Here is a 20,406-nt window from a genome sequence, read left to right as displayed (position 1 = left end):
TATGTCAAAACTTAGCAAAATATATACTTTAAGTATGTTTATTGCACGTGGATTATAATTCAATAAAGCTGTAAGAAGAACGAATTTAAAAAGATCTATGAGGGTGAAAATGGCACCTCGCTGAGAGGATGGTTACATCTCAGTCCAGCTGCACTACCTGAGGGCCACTGTACCAGCTGGACACGCTCCTGGAAAGACAGTGCCTGCCACTGGGTTCTGACCGCTGACACCAAAATCAGGCCCAGACATCAGCTTAGAACAGTAGCTAGGTCAAGATTCACTGAAAGAAAGATCTTATCCTAACAATGACTACAAAATATACCACATAAGCTAGGCCAAGAAATAGGAGCTTCAAAGAAGAAGGAAAAGGAAACAACTCGTAGGACAGTTGGTGAATGACTTCTGACTGGCATGAATTGCCTGACCATGACTGTACAAACTGGAACCCTTCTGAGAAGGGGTACTCGCCGTCAATAATTACTCCAGGGTCGCTGTACCTATAAGGGACCTCCAAACACTGTTTTTCTAGGTATTTTCCCATGTCTATGAAAAAACAGTTCACAAAATCAATTAATATTACAAATAATACTGTTGCCCCTTGAACAAACACAAGGGTTAGATGCACTGGCCCCATGCATGGTGGAAAGTCCATGTATAACTTTTGACTCACCCAAAGCTTTACTAATAGCCTACTCTTGACCAGAAGCCTTACTGATTATATAGTCAACACATATTTCTTTTTTTTTTTTTTTTGGTTTGTTTCAACACATAATTCATGTATTATATACTGTATTCTTACAATAAAGTAAGCTAGAGAAAAGAAAATGTTATTAAGAAAATCGTTAAGGAAGAGCAATACATTTACTGTACTGTAAAAAAATCCACATAAAAGTGGACCCACACAGTTCAAATTGTGTTTCTCCTGGGTCAACTGTATTGAGGTAAGAAAAGAGATTTTTTTTTTTTTTTTTAACTTACTACCTATTTGAAAAGTTAGGTCAACCATGCAGCAATTGCTAGAGCTCCAGATTTACCACAAAATATTTACTTGACACTATGGTAGAAGGAGAGGCAATATGCCAAGTGGTTTAGAGAATGGGCTTTTTAGGTCAGACTGCTCTGAATTCTGATCTTAGCTCTGCCACTGAGAGATCTTGGGCAAATCAGTTCTTAAGGGTCTAATTTTGCTGTTTGCTGTTGTTGTTCTTTTTCTATTGATTCTCTCCCATGGTGTTTTCTATTTTTGGACTGTTTGCTCACAAAATTCAGTGGATCTTTATCTCTGGGAATCCTAAGTTCCTGGGTTGAGGTTGTATCCTTGCAGAAACTGTGTGTCCCAAGGTTACCATCAGCCCGAAGACCATTTTTTAATGTTAGTCAGTTCTTACCAGGCAGTACAGTGAAACTCAAAGCTTGAACCCACTTGACCCCAAATTCTTAGGTAAGGTCCGAGCCCCTGTTATCCCAAGGCCAGGCGCAAGGCAAGCTTTCTTGACATCTTTTGCTGGCATGTTAATTTTTTCTAGTTCACTCTTCTGCTGAAGATGTAAGCCCCTCCAGGGATCTCACTTCCAACCTCCCACCTTATTATTTATTTTTTTTTAAGTAAGCTCTACGCCCCCCGTGGAGCTCGAACTCACAACCCGAAGATCAAGAGTCACATGTTCTACTGACTGAGCCAGCCAGGCGCCCCCAACCTCTAACCTCTTATATAGGTTCAAGGTTTTATCTTTTCTATCCTTAGAGTAATTAAATTTAGGCCCTTTGTTTCCTACCTCCCTGCTCCCCAGGGCAGGGAAAGTGAGCACCATCTCAGCACTCTGATGTTCAGTGACTGTTCTCTCCCTCTCTTGTTCCTGTATGTATTTAAGAGGAAACTGGTTATAGTCTATCTAGCATTTCTAAAGGGAAGTTTTCTTTTCCCTGTTCTAGGAGAGAATTTTCAGATTATCTAACTGACTACACAGATAGAAACAGAAGTCTGGGTAAGTAATTGAGCTTCTCTAAACCTGTTTTCTCATTTGTAAAATGAGATAGGGGACTGTTGAGAAAAGAAAAAGAAAAAATATATGCTAAGCACTTAGCCCTTTGACTAGTAAACAGAGGGTACTCAATAAATGGTAACTATGAAATTAGTTTTACTGGAAGCCTTAAATTTTATAATCAGCCATTGGAATAAACAAATTCAATCTGACAGAGTGGGTTTTTATTGTGTTTTGGCTTAAAGAATACTGAATATTTACTGGTCTCCCAAGCAACTGCAGACCAATGCTCATAACCCATACCATAAATTAAAGTATGCTATTAACATGATCCAAATCTATTAATTAGAGCACATTTTATAGGGGTCTGATTTGCCAATTCTGTTTATTTTGCAGTTTTGAATAAAAATGGAATATTTGGGGAAAACTCCCCAAGTTGGTAATTCAGACAAGTGTTCTCTTTTGAGTTTAAAGTAACTAACTAGAATGTTTGGGGCTATAAGCTCTCAGAAGGCAAGAGCTATTCAATTTGCTTAGAATAATACCCACTATTCTAAGGAAACTGAGTATCAATTAAGTAAAAACGATCTCCCAAACATGATACTTTGATAGAGTAAAAAAACAAAATCAAGAAGACTTGAGTCTGATACATAATTGTGCTGCTTGACCTGGGGCGAATCCCTTAGTGACTACGAACCTGTTTGTTTCCTCATCTCTACAGAAATCTGCCCTTTCTATGTCAGAGTGGCTAGGAGGAGCAAATGAGGCAGGGCAGCCATTGTGAAAGCCACGTGAAAGTCCCTTTTGTACTGTAATGTACTGTAATTCTATAAAGCATTATTAAAGTATGTTAGAAGTATATAACATCCCAAGTCCGTTCATGGGCATCACTATCATATAGAGAAATGCAGAGAGGTAAATTTCTCCTTGTCTGGTCCCATGAATTACTTCTGTAATCACTTTCAAGCAGGGCCCTGTGTGGGACAGATGTCTAAATTCATTCTACCCAAGCCAGCTGAAATAGCTTACTGTGTTTTGGGGTCATTCTGTGGTCTGTTTGGTCATCCAAGTACCCTTAGAATGCAGCACAGGGTAAGTCCACAAGGGTGGAGAAAAAATTTAGAGGGGAAAACAATGTATGCTGCAGTTTTTGCATTGTGTTTATCCGTATGAATGAGAAACAGCATTACACAAAGAACCCCTACAAAGAAAGAGCTGAGGTAATTGCCTCATGACATTAGTAAATGATTTCAGCACATAAAGGGAACTGGATGGCAGTAATTCAAGCAGTCTAAAAGACTCTGAAAAAGGCCACAGGCACTAAAAGAACCGTAGTTTGCTACCAACATGGAGAATTTAAATTTTCCAGTCCATAAGACAGAAATCAGTGTACATATCAATAAGCAAATTTTAGGTTGACTGCTATTTTATTATTTGTGAATGATAGATGAACAAAGGCCAATTATTTCCCATGCTAACTATTTATCGTATTTTCCATTCCATATAATACTATGAATAAGGCCAAGATTTATGGCATATTCTACTTGCTAAATCCTTTTATTAAATCCTTCCCAAAATAGCTCTAAAATTTCATCGGTTCAGCAATTCCAACAGTTATATGTTGGATGCCTCCCAAAGAAGCCCGGTGGCTCATGCACTCTCGCAGGGATCCCAGGTACTGGGCTCCCACAGGACAGCACGTTCACAGTGCGCGCCTTACAGCAAACCCACTTTGTGGGGTGTGGCGTGACTGCTCGCACAGCGCACAAAGGGCAACACGACTAAATTACTATGAAATCTGAGGCTGGTTTTGCTCTGCAAGCGTAGTACAACTTTTCTAGAAAGAGTGCCACGGCAACGTCATTTTTATAGTTGCCCAGAACTTCCTCTTTAAAAAAAAACACAAAAAAACCCACCCATCACCAGCAACAATCCTCTTCCACCTCCCCAACCCTGAGGGCAGCCTCAGCATTCTTCTGAACTTCAGTGTTTCAGGGGCTATCAGAGGAAATACGTGAGATAAACCCTACCTGCCATCCCTGGGTTAGAGGGAGCCAGTGACATCGGATTAGATTGCAATAGGAACAGGAGACAGCCAAGTGTCTCAGCAGTGGCTCTCAGAAGCTTGGAGAGAATGAAATCTGAATCCTAACATGGGGACAGCAAATTCCATTCCCTAAAATGAAAAGTACTGATGGAGGCCTTATGGTACAGTTCTTCCACACCACATCACGCTAGACACTGGCATGTGCGTAACTGCAGAATGAGAGCATCAAGATCTATCTCCATGTGGGGGCCATGTGAGAAATCACTCTGTAGGGTGCGCTCAACATTTCTTCATGATGGGAGAATTCCTCTTCTGTTTGACAACGTTCATGTTCCTGACAGTACAGTAAGGCTTCTCATATGTTATTCAGAGATCCCTGGATCTGGAGATAAATGGATGGGAAACCTTTTTATTACTCTGCTCTGCTGAATAAAGGTCTTAGGAGAGAGGACCATATCTTTATAATCATGAAATTATCAAGACACATAAGGTGATCAGGAAAGTTATGCCACATCTTTAAGGCTATAGACAGAGTAGAACATTAGTGTTTAGAGATCCAGAAGACTGTAGTGAATTCCAAAGGACTGGTCTCATTCAGCAATGAATAGCCATGACTTGTTTCTGGAGTTGGTAAATTCCCCTCAGGCAGTGACTTTTGTAAGGGGATAAAAAAGGTTTCCATTCCTTCTGAGCATTCTCAAGATCCTTTGCTGCACTCTCACATTTAACCCGAGGCCATGAGAGCAGACTATTTACTCTGAAACTGCATTTCTTTAATACAGCTATGGAGAGGATTGTTTCTAAGAACTGCGCGTCATGTTGCTCCCTACCCTTTGCCATTTATTACAATTGAACTCTCAGCCGCGCTGCAGCAGAATCTGCCAACAAGGAATAGCTACTAAACTGAGAGCGCCCTTTGTCCACCAGGACCCACTGGTGCTATACCAATGTGGAAGGGAAACGATCCAAGATTTTGAATGAATGGGCTGGAAGTATGCACCATTACAGACACAAAATGTCTTATTGTGAAGGTCTGCTAGAGGTATCCTGTGTTACAGTTTGAGAAACACTTGAAGCCACAAAGCTATTTCTCTTTCAAACATATTGACACCACAGATGTAAAGAAAAAAAAGCACACACAGTTAATGAGCCCTCAGCACACCCAAATGCTCTGAGAAGTTAGCCAAAACCTAGGAGAAAACTATTAATATGAACCCAGACCAGGGAACAGGATCAGTGTAAATAGCTCAACTTGAGAGCTGTGAATCAAAGTCAATCACGACAATGTAACCTTCTCCCCAAAGATATGGTAAGTCCTTTAGACCAAAACTACAGGGAAAAAATGTTTCCCTAAAGATTTCATAACCAGTAAGAGGACAGTAGACAGATACTACATTGAGGCTCTGAAATAGATTTATTATGTTTAGTCTCAGAGGCCTACATGGAGATCTTGTCTGGGATTTCACTTAAAAATTTTAAGGTTTTTAGGAACTTTGGGAAAGATTCTAAAGAGACAAGACAACTTAAAGTTGTTCCAGTTGTTTCTCAAATAGGAAGTTAAAACTCCTAAATTTACTTTAGCAGGGTTATAGATTCCAAGTCTGGGGAATGAGAATGGGGTGGAGACACTTAGTTCTGGCTGATCTCATGAACCCATTATAAAAAGTGGGTTCTTAAAAATATATAAACGTATATAAAATATATTAACACATACACAAACACACTTACATATGTTTTTCAGATCAATTAAAACTTTGCATGACTGCTCTCACATTGTCTTTAATGACACATAAAATTTTGTCCCAAGTGCACTTATCTGTAGAGACAAAGCATCTGATATAGGAGTACAATTTGTTAAAGAAATGTATGACTATGGGTCATATTTTAGATGTCAACGAAAATAGCTATTAAACCACAGAAGGATTTTTTTAGGCCCTAAGCTTTGGCCTGTGTTTATTTATGACTACATGAGTTCGGGGGTTACATTAAGGAAATGCCAGAAATTCAGAAGGACATTAAAAAAAAAATAGCTTTACTCTTAAGACCTCTTTTTGTATGTCATTTACAATGTAACTATCGACACCTGCCACCTTCAGTGTGTACTCTTATACACCTGGGATGATGAGGCGAGTTCCAGCTCCTACCTCAGAAAGGAAAAAGCCGAGCTTATTTCAGGAACATCAAAGGAGTAACTGTCCGAGAGAGGTTCTGATAGACCTACCAGGAGGTGTGCAGGCATCTGCAGGAGACTGGACGAATGTGGACCGCCTTTTGGTTGGCATGGGCAGAGCCATTTTCTGTTCTTTATGCTTTGCCAGTGCGGCTTGAACTGCTTCTGTATGGATATCTGAAAGATTAAACATTTGCATTTATTAGCTCCTGGTTCTTAAAGTGTTTACTTCTGTGAGCTGAACTATCACTGCCTCAGTTGTTGAAAAAGGGATGTTTAGGTGATTTTTACTTATACTTTGTGTTGTAACAATTAAAAATAAAAATGAAAGAGAGGAGACAAAAGAAGAAGTCAAGGATAGTTTTACAAAGAAGGAAAAAGAAACCCAGAATGATTATGTGACTGCTTCAGACACTGAACAAGATGGGGGGGCAAGGGTGGGGAGAGGGTAAGGCGTCTAACACGCACCCGTGCCAGGCAGGGAATCCCATCGCTGAATGGAATGAGTGTTGTGCAGGTGCCTGGAGGACACTCACTATTCTTCAGGAAAAGACGCTTATGATCTACTTAACTATCTGAAAGGGGTTGAGACACGTCAGTTCTACACCACAGAAACAGAAGGGCTGATTCTGATCTAGAAAAAATATAAGGGCTGATGGTACTTGTTTGCCACTTTGGCCACAAGAGAATTCAGTTCTCCCCTTGAAGTCTAAATGGAGTCTCAAAATTAACATATCCAGACAGAACTTGAGATTCTCCACTCCCACCATAAAATGCCCTCTACATTTCTGCAAAATCCTATGAAGGTAGATAATAACTGAAGTAGCTTTCTAGTTCACAAGAATTTCATCCTCTCAGGAATGGGCCCAGTCAGGGGACATGCAAACTATCCTTAGAAGCTGTCTATGCTATGTAAAGGTGCCCCTTATAAGAGGTGGACCAATCAGATCCTTTTATTAGGGTAGGGGGAATTTAAACTGAATCAAGAAAACACAGGTCTTAGAACTGAGTCACTTTAAAGATAATGCCCTACAAAGAAGGAAAGTTCTTGAACTTCAGGGTTGAGACCCCCAAAGCTGTCTCTCCTTTTCTAGGGATTTCTCAACTGTTCTCTGCTTCTATGACTTACCCCAGCTATTTAAGGTAACCCAAGCTAGCCTGTTTCATGCAACAACAACAAAAAAACCTTCGCTAATATAACCAGAAATATCTTTGTGTGTAAATATAGACTTACAACATTATTTTAAAGGGCTGCATAGAATTTCACTATATGTCTATGCCATAATTTATTTAAGCAACTTTGTTTCCAAAGTTTTGCTACTATTCATAGCAACTATTCACAGCAAGAATAATTCAGTATTTTCACCTTAGTACACGTCTAATCCTATTTCTGTAGGATTAATTCCAAAAACTGCTGAGATGTATTTCCTAAGAACAAGGATTTTACCCTTATATAACCACAGTACATTTATCAAAATGCAAAAATTAAAAATTGATACAAACTATTATGTAACCCACAACCCATATTCCAACTTAGCCTACTATCTCTCAATAATGTCCTTTATAGTTTTTCCTCCTTTGTTCCTGATCTGAGACCTAATATAGAATCACACATTACATTTACTTGTCACATCTATTATCCTATAATCTGGAACAATTTCCCAACCTTTGTCTTTTATTACCTTGACATTATTGTACAGACTAATTATATTGTACAATGTCCCTTAATTTTGGCTTATTGATATCCTTCATAATTAGATCCCTCATATTCCTGCATTTTGGAAGGAATACCACAGAAGTAATGTCTTCTTGAAACATTATGTCAGGAAGCATCTGCCCCATTACTGGTGATAGTAGCTTTGATTACTTGGTTAAGATGGTGTCTACTAAAGTAATCCATTGCAAAGTTACTATTCTTCCCTTTATGTAATTAATAAATTATTTATGGGTGAATGCTTTTGAGATGATGTAACTTACATATTTCATTAAACTTTCACCTATTAGTTTCAGAATCCATTGATAATTCTTGGCTGAATCAATCATTATTATAATGGCTACAAAATGTTGATTTTATTTTTTAAAGATTTTTTAAATTATTTATTTGAGAGAGAGATAGAGATAGTGAGAGAGAGCGCGAGCAAGGAGGAAAGAGAGAAGCAGGCTTCCCACTGAGCAGGGAGCCTGGACTTGGGGCTCCATCCCAGGGATCATGACCTGAGCCGAAGGCAGATGCTTAACTGACTGAGCCACCCAGGTGCCCCCAAAATATTGATTTTATAACTCCATCATTACTTCTGTATTTATTAGTTGGTTTTCCTATTATAAGAAGAAGCATCCCTTTCTCCCCCAATTTATTTATATCAATACAGACCTATCGATTCTCATTTTATTCCATGGCTACTGTTACTATCATTACTTATTTTGATGGTCCTATTACCCCAAATTTGACCAATTAGGCCAAATCAAACTGGCTCTTACGTCCTTTAGACGTATTCCCATCATTTTGAGCAGTAGCAGTTTTCTGGTCTAAGATATTCCAGGTATGTTCCCTGTTCCAGCACTAGAATTAGACATTTCTCTAAGGAGCCTTGGCTCCTCTTAGTGGAGAATGGTATTTAGAAACCAAGATCTTAAAAGTAGGAGTGCTCAGTGCAATTGGGGTATCTTTCTTCTAAGCCCTTTCATTGGATAAAGGAATATAAATGTGAAAATATTCACACACATATATCTACATCAATATTAAAAACCATAAATTCATATTAATAACTCTAATTCCATTTCAACACCACAGAATTCATTCAACCTTCCCCTTTTCCACTTGTAACTCCCTTCTCTAACAGTAAGAAACCTGGTTCACAAAATCCTCAATATATTTTATTCATTCACTCAATCGTACAATACACAAAGTAGTTTCAAAATTACTATCCCATATTACTATGAAAAATAAGTCTAAGTAGAGGTTCAGTATTTGTTTGTATTTCTTTTTGTCTTTACACTGAGTCAAAGTACTGTGTTCAAAAGCTATTTGGAATAGTTCTCACCCCTTCCCCTTTGGTGGTTATATTATTCCACTGGGTAATATAGCTAAGTTAATTTGTTTTTCATATTCCATAGGTCCCTCTCAATGTTGCAGATTAAACATTATGTGACATAATAAGAAATATACAGTTGGTCTCTGCCCCATTTCCTGACACTGAGCTCTTAAAACCCTTGTAATTTCCTGGGTGACAGGAGTGTCTTCTGTTCGAATTAGGCAACTCTTGGTAGCGTCCTTGACAGCCTCAGGATTGGGGCTGGTCACCAGGAAGACCAAGCCATGATTAGAAACTTGGAACTTTCAGTCCCATCCTTCATCCTCTTGGGAGGGGAGAGGGGTTGAGGATGGAGCTAAACACCAATGGCCAATGCCTACATAATGGAACCTTCATATAAACCCTAAACAAAGAGTCTGGAAATGTAAATCAAAACTACAATGAGATCTCATCTTAAACCTGTCAGAATGGCTACAATGAAAAAGACAATAACAAGTGTTGTGAAGATGTGGAGAAAAAGGAACCCTGGTACACTGTCAATGGGAATGTAAAGTGGTGCAGCCACTGTGGAAAAGAGTATGGAGGTTCCTCAAAAAATTAAAAATAGAACTACCAAATGGTCTAGTAATTCCACTACTGCGTATTTACCCAAAGAAAACAAAAATGCTAATTCAAAAACATATGCATCCTTATGTTTACTGCATTATTTATTTATTATTTTTTTAAATAACATATAATGTATTATTTGTTTCAGGGGTACAAGTCTGTGATTCATCAGTCTTACACAATTCACAGCGCTCACCACGACACATACCCTCCCCAATGTCCATCACCCAGCCACACCATCCCTCCCACCCCCGTCCACCCCAGCAACCCTCAGTTTGTTTCCTGAGATTAAGAGTCTCTTACGGTTTGTCTCCCTCTCTGGTTTCATCTTGTTTCATTTTTCCCTCCCTTCCCCTATGATCCTCTGTCTTGTTTCTCAAATTCCTCATATCAGTAAGATCATGATACTTATCTTTCTCTGATTGACTTATTTTGCTTAGCATAATACCCTCTAGTTCCATCCTCGTTGTTGCAAATGGCAAGATTTCATTTTTTGATGGCTATTGCAGCATTATTTATAATAGCCAAGATATAGAAGAAGCCCAGGTGCCCCATCATACTGGAATTTTTAAAATAAATAAGATGCAGATTTTTAAAAAGGCAGAAACAGACCCATAAATACAGAGAACAAACTGATGGTTGCCAGAGGGGAGGGGAGTAGGGAGATGAGCAAAATGGCTAAAGGGAAGTGGGAGATACAAGCTTCTAGTTATGGAACGAGTAAGTCATGGGGAAAAAAGTACAGCACAGGGAATATAATCAAAGGTATTGTAATAGCAATGTATGGTGACAGATAATAGCTACACTTGCAGGGTGCACAACATAATGTACAGATTTGCTGAATTACTATGTTGTAGATCTGAAACTAATGTAATATTGCATGTCAACTATACTTCAATTAAAAAAAGAAAAGAAAGGGCGCCTGGGTGGCTCAGTCGTTAAGCGTCTGCCTTCGGCTCAGGTCATGATCCCAGGGTCCTGGGATCAAGCCCCGCATCGGGCTCCCTGCTCCGCGGGAAGCTTGCTTCTCCCTCTCCCACTCCCCCTGCTTATGTTCCCTTTCTCGCTGTCTCTCTCTGTCAAATAAATACATAAAATCTTAAAAACTAAACAAAACAAAAACCTACACCAATATCCCTGACGAATACTGATGCAAAAATTGTGAACAAAATCCTAACAACCTGAATTCAACAGCATATTAAAAGGACTATATACCATGGCCAAGTGGGATTTATATGTTGAATCATAGGAAAATCAATAAATGTAAGGCTCTACATCAACACAATGAAGGACAAAAATCATATGACCATCACAGATGCAGAAAAAGCATTTGACAGAATTCAACACACTTTCATAAGAATACTAAACAAACTAGGAATAGAAGGATATTCTCTCAAAATAATAAAATTCATATATGAAAAGCCCACAACAACTAACCACATAGTCAACAGTGAAAAACTGAAAGCTCTTCCTTCTAAGATCAGGAACAAGGCAAGGATGATTGCTCTCACCACTTCTATTCAACAGATGTCCTAGCCAGAGTAATTAGGCAAGAAAAAGAAATAAAAGGCATCCGAACTGGAGAGGAGGAAGTAAAACTGTTTCTGTTCGCAGATGGCATGATCTTATATGTAGGAAACCCTAAAGATTTTACACATACATACAACTGTTAGAACTAATAAGCAACTTCAACAACTGCAGGATAGAAAATCAAGATATAAAAATCAGTTGTTTCTCAATACTAATAATTAAACCATCTGAAAAGGAAAGCAAGAAAACAATCTCATTTATAGTAGCATAAAAAAGAATAAAATATTTATAAATAAACACAACCAAAACACAAAAGACTTGTACACTATGAAACATTGCTGAGAGAAATTAAAGACACAAATAAATGGAAAAACATCCCATGTTCATGGACTGGAGATCTAATATTGTTAAAATATCCGTACTACCCACAGTGACCTAGATAGATTTAATGCTATACCTATCACAATCCAACAGTACTTTTTGAAGAAATAGGGAAAATAGGAAATAGGAAAACACATCCTAAAACATATATGAAGTCTCAAAGAACCCCAAATATCCAAAACACTCTTAAGAAAGAGGAATAAAGCTAGAAGCCTTATACTTCCAGATTTCAAACATATCAGAAAGCCAGAGTAAGCAAGATAGTATAATACTGGCATTAAGACAGATACATAGACCAATGCAATAAAGCAGACAGCCCGGAAACTAACCCTTGTTTAATCGGTCAGAGGGTCCTTTACCAGGGTGCCAGGACTGCACAATTGGTAATGACAGTCTCTTCAACAAATGTTGCCAGGGAAACTGAAATATCCACATATAAAAGAATGAAGTTGGATACTTATCTTGCACCATATATAAAAATTAACTCAAAATAAATTAAAAACCTACACGTAAGACCTGAAACTATAGAACTCTTAGAAGAAAACATAAGAGGAAAAGCTTCATAACCTTGGAATGGATAATAATTTCTTGGATATGACACTATAAGCACAAGCAAGAAAAGCAAAAATAGGTGGGACTACATCAAACGAAAAAGCTTCTGCAAAACAAAAGGAATAATCAGCAGAGTGAAAAGATAACCTACAGAATGGGAGAAAATATTTGCAAACCATATACTAGATAAGGCATTAATGTCCAGAATATATAAAGAATTCCTACAACTCAACAAGTAACCCAATTTTATTTTACTATTTTTTTAAAGGAAACACTTTTTTTTTTTTTAAGATTTTATTTATTTATTTGACAGAGAGAGAGACAACAAGAGAGGGAGCACAAGCAGGGGGAGTGGGAGAGGGAGAAGCAGGCTTCCCCCCGAGCGGGGAGCCCGATGTGGGGCTTGATCCCAGGACCCTGGGATCATGACCTGAGCCGAAGGCAGACGCTTAACGACTGAGCCACCCAGGCGCCCCCAAGGCTATCTTTATTATACACTAAATCCCAGAGGTACTTTGGTCTATTTCTGCACCTGTTATTCTATTTCAGTGGTCTGTCTGCCACTTTGTGTGCCATACCGCACTATTTTATAGAGTATGCTTTAATATCTAGTCGGTATAGTCACTCTTCATAGGTTTTCTTTCTCAGTGTTTCCTAGCTATTCTTACATATTTATTTTCCCAAATGAATTTCAAAAACATGTTTTCTAGCTCCACAGATAAATTTGATAGTGTTACTGGGACTGGATTAAATTTATAAACTAATTTAGGGAGTCCTGCCATCTTTGTCATGCTGAATTTTCCTATCAAAGAATAAGGAATGCTTTTCCATTTATTATGTCTACTTTGTATCTTTCAGGGTGTTTTAAAGTTTACTTCCTAAAGGCTTTACACATTTCTTATGTTTTTCCTAAATAGGTCTTATCTTTTCTATTGCTTCTGTAAATGAAATTTGCTCTACCATTGTATCTTTTAACTGGTTATTGGTTGCATACATGAAGGCCACTGATTTCTGTACTAATTTTATATCTTGCTACCTGACTGAATTATTTCATTAGATTAATTTTGCCATTGACTCTCTTGGTTTTCTAAATAAACATCATACCAAGTACAAATACAGTTATACTTTTTCTTTTCTAATTCTTATACCTCTAGTTGATTTCTCTTGTCTACTTGCATTAATACCTCTAGTACAATTTAAATGTTAGCACCGTTAAGATTAAAAAAAATTCTTGCAAATAAATTTTTTAAAAGATGAACAGCTTAACCTTAATAAAACAGGCTTAGGCATTGGACAGGTAGTTTATAGAATAAACATAAAGGGTCAATAAACATATTCAAAAGATCCAATCTCATTAGTAACACTTCTACCAACAAGGTATGAGAGTGTCCATTTCCCTACATCTATGGACAACACTGAACCATTTTTTTCATTTTTCCCCAAGAGATAAGTGAAAAATGTTATTTTACAGTTTTAAAGTAGCTGCTCCTATTTTTGGCTTGTTTTTATGAAGTGGTTAAGACATGATGCGTAAGTGCCATAGATGGGCTTAAGTACATCTATGGGGCAGAACAGACTCTAAGTGCCCTTACCTGTTAGGATGGATGAATGGATAGATAGATGGACAGATAGACAAGTAGGTAGATAATGGACAGACTGAGAGGCAGACAGACGCATGGGTAGGTTGAGTCAGTAAATAGAGAAGTACAGTTAAGAGTTACCTGCAAGCCATCAAGTAGTCACGCCATTTTTACCAATTTCTAAGGTACGAACCACTTCAACATTTTTAATTATGGTAGAGGCAGCAACTATTAAGTTCTGGAACATTAGGATATCACATTAATTTTGGCACCACGCTGTGGGCTAGTGGGGATGGAGAGTGAAATTTTAATTTAGTTTAAATTTAAATGAAATTTAATCTGCATTTCACATTCCCCTATACAGATAATGTATCGTTAGCCTGGAATATCTATATAGCAAACAGCTACTCATCCTTCAACACCTCCACGAAGCCTGCCCTTGACAGTGCCCAGTTCCCAGGCTCCTTTCCCTGTCACCCCCTTGTCTATGCTGCCTCTACCTTGTATAAAGGGTTCCTGTGTTTAACAACATATTCTTGTATTTCTGTCTGTGTTTCTCTAGCATCTAAATTGTGCTCAACTCATAGGAGGTCTACAATAAATTCTTTTTTTTTTTTTTTTAAAGATTTTATTTATTTGACAGAGAGAGCACAAGCAGAAGGAGAGAGAGGGAGAAGCAGGCTCCCTGCTGAGCAAGGAGCCTGATGTGGGACTCGATCCCAGGATCCTGGGATCATGACCCAGGCCGAAGGCAGCCGCTTAACCGACTGAGCCACCCAGGCGTCCCTACAATAAATTCTTGATGAACTGAAATAAACTCAATTTACTTTCCTTGGCACAAGGAAGCATGTTAATATAGAAATAAAATGGTCCGGGTGTATCCGTGGCAGCTACCTTAGCAAATGCTACCACGTCAGAGATCAGATTTGGACAGAGAAATAAAGTTCTCAATTAGGCTGACAGAGGGAGTTATTGTTCCATTTGGCTCCCGGTATTATGTTGGAAGAATCCATACTTAAGAGTAAAAATCATTAAGAACAGTAACTGATTTAAGGCTTTAAATCATTTATCCAGGGCTATCATTTTTAAAACTCTTTTACAAACTTCCAGTTATAAAATAATTAAGTCATGGGGATGGAATGTACAGCATGGTGGCTATAGTTAATAATACTGTATTGTACATCTGAAAGTTGCTAAGAGAATAAATCTTTTTTTAAAAGATTTTATTTATTTATTTAGGAAGAGAGAGCAGGGAGAGGGGCAGAGGGACAGAGAGAGAACCTCAAGCAGACTCCCCACTGAGCACAGAGCCCAACGCAGGGCTCAATCCCACAACCGTGAGATCCCGACCTGAATCAAAATCAAGAATCAGATGCTTAACCAACTGAGCCACCCAGGTGCCCCTAAGAGAATAAATCTTGAGTCCTCACCCCAAGAAAAAAAATTTTTTGTAACTATGTGTGGTGGTGGACTTACTGTGGTGATCATTTTACAATATCGAATCATTGTGTTGTACACCTGACCTAATGTAATGTCAATTATACTTCAATAAAAGAAAGGAAAAAACCTATTGTTATTTTTTTTGTTTAAAAATAATATAAATACATTTTATATTATATGTATTTTGTATTTTACCACAATTTAAAAAAACTGGAAAAAAATTAATATACATATTGGAAAAAGATGTAAGCAGGGGCGCTTGAGTGGCTCAGTCAGTTAAGCATCTGCCTTCGGCTCAGGTCATGATCCCAGGGGCCTGGGATCGAGTCCCACTTCGGGCTCCCTGCTCAGCGGAGAGCCTGCTTCTCCCTCTCCCTCTGCTGCTCCCCCTACTTGTGCTAGCTCTCTCTCTCTGTCAAATAAATAAATAAAATCTTTAAAAATTAAAAATAGGTAAGCACATAGAATGTTGAAGTGAAAATTTTCCCCAGATCCAGCTCTTCTCAGAACTAATCCCACTTCTCTCTCTAAAATGAATAAATCTTAAAATATATATATAGATATATACACACACACACAGTACATCTCTCCATATCTGCACAAAAAAATCTACCTCATTGCTTTTCTATGAGCCTTCACAGAATTTGAAAATCAACTTTCATACAGTTCCATTGTGTGGATCTGTTACAAACTATTTAACCATTGTTTTATTATGAATGATATTACAACAATGATATTTGCATATATATCTTTGTGCACATACGTAGGTATTTGTATAAAATAAATTCCTAGAAGTGGAGTTTCTGGGTAAAAAATGTATGAATATTTAAAGTTTTATCTTTTTTTTTTTTTAATTTGACAGAGACACAGTGAGAGAGGGAATACAAGCAGGGGGATTGGGAGAGGGAGAAGCAGGCTTCCCACCGGGCAGGGAGCCCGAGGTGGGGCTGGATCCCAGGACCCTGGGATCATGACCTGAGCCGAAGGCAGACGCTTAGCCACTGAGGCACCCAGGCGCCCCTGAATATTTAAAGTTTTAAAGTATTGCTTTTTAAAGTATTTCAAAGTAAAATACTTTAATAAAGTATTATAAATAAAATACTTAATACTTTTTAAAGTATTAAGACCACAGTACCAACTTACTTACGGCTCTGAAATAGTATTACACTGCATTTATATTTATTATACTACTTTAGTGTCCCTGAGGTTTACTTAGTTGAATCAAGAATACCATATTTTATTGAATCTATGATGCCATCCTATATAAAACATATCTTGATTTCAGACATGTTAAAATGTGAAAAGTGTCCTTATATTAGATGAAATTATGGTTCTTAGCTGTCATGGAAAACAAATGATTAACTGCTTATACTGAGAAAAAGCACTTCCTCAGCAACAGCAAATCAAATACTTACAGTTATTAATTAAAAATAACACACTTCCAGGAGTATTTTTGCATGAGATATGAAACATGTAATAGCAAACTTGCTAAAAACGGGAATTATTCACAATAATCAAGCTTTACAAGGCCCGTAATATTTGGATAATTAACAGTTACAGAGCATGTTCTTCTTTACCATAAGGATTCTAGCATCAGGCCACAGAACAAATCAAACCACCCATCTATTTTCTAACATGATAAGCCCTGGCCCATACATCAGTGTCAAAAGGAGATGTTCACCGTTACTATATCAGCAAAGCTTCTTATTGATAAAAACAGGCAGCTCTCCTAACTGGCTTTGACTCATTCACCAGCATACAATTCATCCTGATCTTTGATAAAGAAGTCACTTCCGAATTTCAGTTCCCAGACACGGCTGACTTCGGACATCTTTGCCAGAAGCACGTGAAAGCTGGGTATCATTTTCCAGCACTACTGTTTGAGCTGAAAAGGTGATAAAATACTTTAAAAGTCCTTTTTTGTTTTTGTTGTTCTGTTTGAGGTAGCTAATTGCTCAAAAATTTAACTTTAAAGGAGTTGTCAGAATGACTAACCATAAGATCATTATCCATCTCAGGCACCAACTATTTTCTACACTTGTGACCATAACACATGTGTAGAAAGGTGTGTCATGCCTTGATATGCAGGAAAAAAAAGGTACATGGCTAAGTGCAAAGAACAGAATCAGGTCAGATATAACTCTGAATAAATATAAACTCTTTACACCATGTCCGAAACATGAAATACTAAAGTCTACTTAGATTTGATTATGATTAGTTGAAATGTCATAGGTATTAATAAGCCTCCACCAAATAAGAAAGGATTTTCCAGTTACACTCACTAACATCATTAAATCCTTCCTGTGTACCCACCAGTTTATTCTGAATGCTTGTGATTTTTGCTAAACACACCCTATGTTCTCATGCCACTGTCACAAAGAGGTGAAGTTCAACTTCCAACAATTTCTACCATTTATTTGCTCTACTTCTGCTGCGACTGTTGATTTCTTCTTCTTCATAAGGGGCGCCTGGGTGGCTCAGTCATTAAGCGTCTGCCTTCAGCTCAGGTCATGATCCCAGGGTCCTGGGATCGAGCCCCACATCGGGTTCCCCGCTGCGCGGGAAGCCTGCTTCTCCCTCTCCCACTCCCCCTGCTTGTGTTCCCTCTCTCACTGTCTCTCTCTGTCAAATAAATAAATCTTAAAAAAAAAAAAGAAGCCACAATTTGTTGAGTTTTCCTTTGCAATTTGGCTAAGTAAGTGCTAATATACTGAAAAATGTGATTTTCACCTAAAATCCATGCTTGCATGCCTCCTCTTTCATGTGCCCCCTCATGGCAGCATTGCAGTAGTCTCATAGCTTTCAATATCTTCAGGGTTTTTAAACCAGCTTTTCTTCCCTACTTTACCTCCTCTCTGGCCTGCTTGCTACTACCTCAAAAGAAAAAATCCCTATAGACAAATATCCAAAACCCTACTCTTAAACCCTCAAAACCCCTGCACCTAACTAAGAGACTCCACAGTCTGCTAACCAGTATTTGATTCATAGACTACACTTTCCAACATTTGGGGTAAATCTGAGAGAACTGGTATAAAATAACAGGGGCTGGAGATGACGGTTAGGTGTTAGTTGACAAAGGCCAAAATTTTACACTAAAGGTCACTATAGCCTTTTTCTGTATGTGATCAGCTTGGACATAGGATAGAGAATCACCTTTTTGGTTCCTTACTAATCCTTTTATTATATGCCGTAAAAACAAACCAGAAAAAAGGGGTGGGGTGAGAGGACCCACAAAACTCCCAGAAGGCCAGCGGTGAGAGTTTAGAGGCCCAAACCCTTCTGGATTGGTCAGAACCCACTGCTGCTGAACCTGGGCCCCAGCCTTAAAAGGTGCCTGGGAAATCGGGCTTGGGTCTTGGCAACAAAGAGGAGCTCCTGAGAGGTTTTTCTATATCCAGCTGTACCTCCCTCTAATCCATTTCTTAACTAATAATTACTTTTATTCTTTCTTTTCTCCAAAATATCTATTTAGCCCTTATATATGTTTGGCCCTGTGCCAGGCACGGGGATGCAGGAATGGCAGAGCATGCAGTCTGCACCTGGAGCAAACCTCTAGAACAAACACAAATCTACGTAACTGCTCTGCTGAAATCCTTCAATGGTATTCAAATTTCCTCAAGATCTCGTCCCTGGTGATCTTTCTAGACTCATCTCCCACCTATTTCTGGGTCCTTGCATTCTAAGTTCCAGTCATAATGAACCCCTTTTAGGTCTACTACCTGATGCTATCTCCCTAATGTGTGTCTGCCATGACACCATTTAGATGTCTAATTCTCTGAGAAAGCCTCCCCTGATTACTCAAGACCAGGTTAGGTATAAGGGAAAATTCTGGTGTGGCGTGGAATTTCTATTTTTTTGATGGAACACTTCTCGTTCCTTTCTTTCAGTGTATAAGAATACATATCTAATAAAATCAGCTCACAAAAGGTCTGACACAACTCTGCAACCATGTCCTTTTCCTCATTTTCTCTAAAGCAGTTTCTGAAAGGATGTGATATACACTGTTTTCCAACTCAAGAAAAGATTAAAGGTTGGCTGGTACAGGAGTCAAAAATCTGAAGAAAGTAAAAAAGAGCACTGCAATTAGTTTGATGGCTTAATTCTGCTACTTTGTAAGGCAGTGAATGGGCTGCAGAGACTGCCTTAGCACACTGGACAACGGGTGGGCACGGGATGGGCTTGCCATGCCACAGGTCCTCCTGAGGGGCCAGGATTGGTTGCTCTGCTCATCAGTCCTGGCCATGATATGGCAGGGGCACGTTCCCACTGCCAGCCACAGCCTGTTGCCTTTTCCCTTCTTTGGGAGACCTTTTGCGTCAGAAGAAAGCAAGTTTAAGAGTTTACTAATTTGAAATTTCACTGTGAGTTTTTGTTCCAGCTCCATTAGTAAGAAGACTTGATCTACAGCTCTGGCAAACACAGAAGGATCTGCCTCTTCCAACAGTCCACGGAGCTCTCCCAGGACCACCCTATGTGACCCTAGCCCCCCACTCTTCTTATTTATTTATTCGTGTTGCCTTTGTACCTGTCTGCCTCCTCTTCTGCCCTTGAGTGCAGAAACGTAGTTGCTGCTGTAGCCCCGGCAAATACTGAGTATCTACCACACCTGGCACATAATAAACAATAAATGACTGATGAATGAACTAATATAGACCTGCTGGCCCTTCAATGGGAAAAAAACCAAACATTAAAAGCTTTCAGGATATAGAGTTCATACTACAGTCACTAAAAACTCTTCTGCTGATAACTTTCAGTTCCTTCTCACCTGATCGGTATCGTTCATCCCTGGCTCCCCCAGATCGAGTTCGGTGGTACTTAGAAGGAGCGGAAGTTTGAGCTGCAGACGGAGCAGGTGTCTGGTTTCTATGTTCTTTCTGCACTGCTGAATCAGTTTCTAAAAAAGGAAGTTTGGAATTCGGTTATCTGACAACAATAACAGCAAAGGTTTCTGAGCACTTTATGGCATTCCCACAACACTCTCAGGTAAGTACTATTACCCCATCTATAATAAATGATTAGAGAGCATCAATATACACACATAAAAATGATGCAAAGACATCCAGGCTAAAAAATATAATCTTAGAGT

The 20,406-nt window shown here is 38.6% G+C and overlaps 1 protein-coding gene across 4 annotated transcripts in view; it reads right to left on the bottom strand.

The window, feature by feature from the left end:
- DIP2B (DIP2 acetate--CoA ligase B (putative)) overlaps positions 1 to 20,406 on the bottom strand; it is a 190,733-nt gene that overhangs the window by 76,087 nt on the left and 94,240 nt on the right. For all 4 annotated transcript variants that reach the window (XM_081821653.1, XM_081821655.1, XM_081821656.1 and 1 more), the window contains exons 3-4: positions 20,086 to 20,214; positions 6,251 to 6,376 (exon numbers count right to left, since the gene is read on the bottom strand). In XM_081821653.1, the coding sequence (XP_081677779.1) occupies positions 6,251 to 6,376; positions 20,086 to 20,214 (255 nt within the window). The remainder of the gene's footprint in view (positions 1 to 6,250; positions 6,377 to 20,085; positions 20,215 to 20,406) is intronic.

Source organism: Leptonychotes weddellii, chromosome 5, assembly GCF_054177405.1.
Source record: "Leptonychotes weddellii isolate Sample4059 chromosome 5, ASM5417740v2, whole genome shotgun sequence".
Classification (NCBI taxonomy): domain Eukaryota; kingdom Metazoa; phylum Chordata; class Mammalia; order Carnivora; family Phocidae; genus Leptonychotes; species Leptonychotes weddellii.
Note: the sequence above shows the minus strand (reverse complement) of the source record. Positions and strands in the feature narration are given on the sequence as shown.